The sequence below is a fragment of the Perca flavescens genome, chromosome 2 (assembly GCF_004354835.1).
Source record: "Perca flavescens isolate YP-PL-M2 chromosome 2, PFLA_1.0, whole genome shotgun sequence".
In the NCBI taxonomy this organism is placed as follows: Eukaryota; Metazoa; Chordata; class Actinopteri; order Perciformes; family Percidae; genus Perca; species Perca flavescens.
The window spans coordinates 18,170,475-18,176,759 of record NC_041332.1 but is presented as its reverse complement, the minus strand read 5'-3'; the positions used below and the strand labels follow the sequence as shown (position 1 = coordinate 18,176,759).

General features: G+C 38.3%; 1 protein-coding gene across 1 annotated transcript; it reads left to right on the top strand.

Annotated features, from left to right (window-relative positions):
* The first annotated feature begins 785 nt into the window (after positions 1 to 785).
* tppp2 (tubulin polymerization-promoting protein family member 2) lies at positions 786 to 4,391 on the top strand. The gene is made up of 4 exons (XM_028588859.1): positions 786 to 846; positions 1,941 to 2,132; positions 2,318 to 2,471; positions 4,200 to 4,391. The coding sequence occupies exons 2-4, from the start codon at positions 1,942 to 1,944 to the stop codon at positions 4,389 to 4,391; spliced, it is 537 nt and encodes a 178-aa protein (XP_028444660.1). The 5' UTR covers positions 786 to 846; position 1,941.
* The last annotated feature ends 1,894 nt before the right edge of the window (positions 4,392 to 6,285 follow it).

Genomic DNA, 6,285 nt, shown 5'->3' with positions numbered 1-6,285 from the left:
ATAGTAGGTATTGTACTAAATCCCAGCAGTTAGAGTATTGGTTGAGCACTATAGTGCAGGTGTGGCATGTACTTGATTATCTACAAAAATGATCCCAATCTCATCTCATCAGTGTGTAAAGAGGCCTGCTCAGTCTTCCTGGCCTGATATTCAGCTGACTGATATGAAACTGTGAGATGGGATAATCTTTCCTGTAATGTGTCAACTTTAAGCTGTCAGTACTCTTTGTCCTTTTTGAAGGGCCGCTCTCTTATCTTTACCCAGACAAGAGGGCTCTTGTGACAATGACAGAAAGAGAGACAAAAGACACCAAGAGAGTGGGAGAGGGTGGGAGAGCAATGGAGAGCGGGCACAGCAGATAGCTCTGAGTTTATTGTTATAGAGGGGAGAATGGAGATAATACTAATCTTTATTGATGTACATGCAGGACCTGCATCAAAACATGGATTACAGAAGAAATATCAGAACACAAATGAATAGACTAATGAATTGAAATAAACACACCGTGATAAATCTTTCCTCAGAGGCAAGTCTGTGTAGAGAGGCGAGGAGCTTATGAGAGTGAATAGACACAAGAGAAGCTGAGTGCCCATGATGTCATTGAATGTGCTGGTCGGTACTCTCTCCCTCCTCCCTCCCCCTTCCCTCTCTCCTCCTGCCTCTCTGCATCTCTCCATATCTGTCGTCATTGTGAGAAAGTCTGGGAGTGGCAGGAAGGAGGAAAGGCAGAGGAGAAAGAAGAAGAAGAAAAAGGAGGAGGAAGACGAAAACAAAGAGGTCAAGCAGCTCTACGCGAATCAGGATTTTCCTGAATATTACACAGCATCTTTCCATTTACGGCAGCAGGTACACATTACTCTCTCTTTTTCAGCATCACCGCATATAGTACAAGAAAGGGGCAATGTGAACAGCAGCAGCAAACAAGTCTTACTGTAGGACCAGATAAACAGCTGCCATAACTGGATGTCTTATTTCATGCCACAGTAGTGAAAAATTATTTTAATATTTATGTTGACATTTTTAGCTCTAAAAGGTATATTTTAATATTAGATTTTCTAATAAGATTTTATGTCATTCCCAAAAGTACATCTATGAATGCCGAATTGCAACATTGGATCTCCAGGGACATTTATGAACATGATTTTATGCAATTTGTTTTTTATGGTGTAATGCCTGAAACGGTTCTCGGCTGTTGAATTTTTATCCACCTGCCCACCAATAAAGTTTCCGCCAAAGGAATGTAAAGTTTAATACAAGCTGCTACTTTGAGCATTCATGAAAAGTGCATTTAGATGCATTTTCTCTATGTAAAAACAACAACAATAATTATGGAATAATTGTTGTTTTCTTTTTTTCATTTCTACTTACACTTGTTAATTACAATAATATCACTGTTTATAACCCAACTTTTGTGAATGTATATTCTTACGGTTTTTCAGAAAACAGCAATTAACAGGTTATGGACAAGTATGTGTTGGTGTGTGTTTGCTTGTGTGTGTGTGTGTGTGTGTGTGTGTGTGTGTGTTTGAGTAGAAGAGGAGAAGAAAGAAGGAGCATGTTTGTTCGTTCACTGAACATTGAACTGCAGAGAAGTCATTTGGAAATTGAGCTGATTGAATTAAATTGGCCTGAGAGCAGCTCGGACATAATGATGGATGTGAAAGTGTGTAAGAGAGAGAGTAAACGTTCACTTAGAGTCTTAGACTGACCATGATGGCAGCCATTTCTTGGCAAGCTGACCACCAATCAGCTAATAGAGTCATTATGAATGTGTGTTCTTCAAAATCCCCAAAAATCCCTCACAAGAATAGAAAGTAAATGAACATCAAAGAAAGTAAGGAGGCGTCACTTTTTGAAAGGGTTAGGACAATGCAACCTTGTGTGACTAACCTGGTATGTTATGTTTGATAATGTATGTATACTGTATGTGTATCTGTCAGTATGGCTGAGGGCTCAGTGTCTATAGGAGAGGTAGAGTCCTCCTTCCAGAAGTTTGCAGTCCATGGAGACACTAAGGCCAAAGGGAAGGAGATGAACGGCAAGAACTTTGCTAAGCTTTGCAAGGACTGCAACATCATCGACGGCAAGAACGTCACCACTACAGATGTGGACATAGTTTTCAGCAAAGTAAAGTAAGATTCCATTCAGGCTCACAGCTGAAACATTCACAATGAAACAACCCGGTCATAGTTTAACTAACAGCCAAGAAAAGCAGATGTCTAATATGAACTGTGCAATACCATGGAGTCAGTAATCAATTTTTGGTTATTATTATTTGGATCCAGAAAAGATCTGGCAACACTGTGTGTTTCCTCAGGGCAAAGTCAGCTCGTGTCATCACATTTGAGCAGTTCAACCAGGCCCTGACAGAGTTGGCTCCCAAACGTTTTAAAGGCAAAAGCAAAGAGGAATCGCTTCAGCAGCTCTATAGTCTCATTGTTGGTAAGGAGCCTACCAATGTCGGAGTCACTGTGAGTATTTCATCAGTTCTAAACTCAACATACCTTTAACCACCCTCGGGCACCATCATCCAACAATGCAACAGCTTACTTTACTTTCTCCACTCAACTTAGTGCCATGATTGACCTCCAGAAAATACTTAAAGGTGCAATATGTAATACTGACAGCTAGTGTTTAAAATAGTTACTGCAGTACAAATTCAAAATACTGGAGAGAGTCATCTCCTCCGCCCCCTCCTCCCCAGACTCAAAGTTGACGGAGGTTGCCAGGCTGAGACTGCAGCATCCATAGTCTCGCTTTGCCAGACCCTCCTCTAAAGCACGCTGAAGGAGCATCCACAACAATGTTGCTAGACGCTTTTCTCACATAGACAGACATTACTTCACAGCACAGCGGAGTAGCTAACGTTAGATGCTGGCTATATTGACAGTCAAAGAAGCCCGTGCTCACGCGGAGATCTGTACCCAACTTTACAGACACACTTTTTCAGCGTAGAATTACGGTAGGAACCGCTAAAAATAATACTACCTTGCTGTCCTTTCCACCTGACTGAACACACTTTATTGGCTTAGAATTACGGCAACGATCGCTAAACACACTGCCTCCGCTGAACCGGCTACACGTTGTAAACAGCTGTGGCCCACTAGCCTGGTCCTCTGGTAACGTTAGCAGTTAGCTGGGTTAGCATGGTGGCGTTAGCCAGGACCAGTCGGCTGTGTCTCAATTTGTTTTTGCGGGTAACCAACTCGGGTACTCTAGCTATATAATTCAATGTGAGTACACAAATGTTGAAATTACATAAAATTCCCGTCCCTTGTAGCTGTGATAAATTACCCTGAAGGTAATGCTTACCTGTTCAGGAGGAAATTAGCCAACTCTGCGTCTTTTTGGGCTCTAAGCTGTCTTCATCTTTGAAATACATCTCCAATATTTACCCAGGGTTTGTTACGTCTCTGGTCACGCAACATGCCGTTTTTCTTAGGTCGGGTAGAATTTATCTCTGTTGATCCCGTTCGTTTGTTTGCTGTTTTAATGGCTGTACTAATGTTACATCTGTAGCCCACTGGGTTTATGTTTTTACAGGCATATCTGGCAACCCGGCCTGGCTGTCAAACTGGGCAGTTGGTAACAACACACAGGCCAAAACACAAACAGAAATTCCATCACAGATCGGAAATTTCAAAAGGAAAAATACTGGCATTAGCATTGTTGTCAGAAAAGATAGTTTTTCAACTTAGCATATGTCCTTAATATCTGATGACGCATTGGGGTCAATTTTGGATTTATTACAGTAAATATATTACATATTGGACCTTTTAGTTTTTGTTAAGGTTATGGGAGTTTGAGGTTGGTTAAGAACCTAAAAAGATTTCCATCTCTCTTTGAGTGATTCATAACAATTTGTTCACATATTTTATGTTTTATTGGCAAACTCCGGTCTTTGTGCTATGGCCAAAATAATATTGTGCATTATTGTCTGCCAGTGTCATTCTTGATTATACTACTGGGTGAAGCCAAAGACATTTTAAGTGCAATAAACTGTGGCTTTAATCTGACATTCGTTAAAAAAATCTGTTATTTTACTGGGATAATTTGTGCTGGAAAAATTAAATAGTTGCGAGTTGAGGAGAAAGTAAAGTAAGCAGATGGATAAATAGTGCATGTCCATGTGTGTTTGTGTATTTGAATGTACCTGAATAAACAAAGGGGTAACATTTTTAATCTTATATTGTTTTTAGAAAGTGGCAAAGGCAGCAGCAGTGGACCGATTGACTGATACCACCAAGTACACTGGAGCGCACAAGGAGCGGTTTGACGAGTCAGGCAAAGGAAAAGGAAAGGTTGGGCGCGAAGAAATCCCAGACAGCAGTGGCTATGTGGGAGCTTACAAGGGCAGTGGCACTTATGATGAAAAAGTGAAAGAAACATAAACATAATTCTGCTGATTATGAAACATTTCATTCAATGACTTGAATTAGGGGTGTTAAAAAAAAAAATCAACATAAATTCATTGGCTACTGTATACAGTATGTCTTGTGGGCCTAGCATTAATAACATTTGTTGGATCCATGAAAAATCAATGAAAAAAAAAGGATGATTCATTTAAAGAAACTATTTCCTTAAAATAATCAAAAGATAATGACAATACTTAGCTGCAGTTAGTTACAGAAATGCAGACATGTTTAATGGGTTGTAGCATGAACAACTGCTATTGTTCTGTATATTTTTTAACAATTTTACAGGGGCCAAAAGATTAAACTGTAGTTGAAACCAAGCATGCTTTATAGAAACTAACTCTCCTTTGTACTATAGCTTAACACTGTGCCTTAGTATAATGTAGCTGGTAGTGTGAATGCTCGCATATACAGTAATGTGTTGCTTTTATCACGTACCTTGATGCAATGGATGACACTTTAGCTGGTTTTCAAGAAAGGTTACTGCGTCAGTTGTCATCCCTTGCTAAGCATTTCATTTTATGGTTCACTGCCTTTTGCTATATGACCAATCAGTGGCCATTACATGGCATTTATTCATATCATTAAATAAAAATGATATTAACGAGAGAAAAATATCACATGCAGTGAAGAACACAGAATAATACTGTACTGAAGAAGCTACAATACAGAATACATCCTCTTTATTCCTCATTTTTACTTACTGAAAACATCATGCCATTATTTTTAATGCTCATAATGCATATTTTTTGCTACTTTATTTAGTTGAAAGGTTAAATCAATTCAGAATGTTGCTTTTCTCCCAGAATGATGGACTGAAACATGCATTTTAATAAAAGAAGTGAATGTAAAAACCTAAATCAATATCCAAAAATTCACCAACATGTTGCAGCATTTTGCATGCTGCAGTGTAGCATCAAAACTCCTCTCAAAACCCAATTTTAGACTCTGATGTCAGCTTTAAAAGACAGTGCTGTGTGGTATCTAAGCAATTGTAAAATGTAATGAGTATGTTATGTTATTGTACACACTTGTCTGTTGCAGCCATGCTTACTTATAAATCTGTAGACATTAGAAGTGATATCTTTTTTTTTAAACTCACCAAACTCTTTGTGGAGCTCATACTGTATAATAGGCTATATGAAAAACGCAAACAAAAAAAGGAGTGAATTTACCATAACAGAAAATAAAACATTTTCTCAAGCATGTGTTGTCATTAAATAACTGTTAAAATCAATGAAGATTAACTCTCACCTAAGATCTGCTGATTTCCAGAAATAGCTGGGATGCAATTTCAGAACATAAAGGGCCCTTGTAGAACTAATAAACACTTAGCATACACTTATCTTTCTACCTGAACCCTCCTTGTAATGTGACACTGATGGCATTTATAGAGGATTCATAAGAACAATTTTTAACTTTAAATTGTGTTGTGCACATGTTAAAAGATAGCTTCTCCATATCTCACACTATATAGGCCGGAGCTGATATGCATCACATGGGTTTTGTGTGGATAGTACCATTGAATTCCATAATAGCCTGCATATATTCTCTGCATTACTGGATTCATGATTCACTATGATCACTGATCACTATAATCACTCCCAAAACACAATGAAGAAGTAATCCAATAAATGAATGCCATATAGAAGAACTTTTGTGGAGTAATCGTTTGTGTTTTTGGAAAGACATTTCTATTTTCATCTATTCAAATTCTCTGTTGATTTTCTATGCTGAAACGTTTTGTCATTCTATAAAGATTCTTTTAAACCTGCATGAACTGCTTTTGGGGCCACAACAAGCTGTAAGCTGTATTATTGACATAATAACACATTATACATTTGAAATGCTGAATTTGTTAATTATGCAC

Bases quoted from the DNA above. Each gene is read 5' to 3' on its own strand.
- tppp2 (XM_028588859.1), top strand. From the start codon at position 1,942: ATGGCTGAGGGCTCAGTGTCTATAGGAGAGGTAGAGTCCTCCTTCCAG. The intron at 2,133-2,317 runs GTAAGATTCCAT...GTGTTTCCTCAG, and splicing joins ATAGTTTTCAGCAAAGTAAA to GGCAAAGTCAGCTCGTGTCA. The intron at 2,472-4,199 runs GTGAGTATTTCA...TATTGTTTTTAG, and splicing joins CTACCAATGTCGGAGTCACT to AAAGTGGCAAAGGCAGCAGC.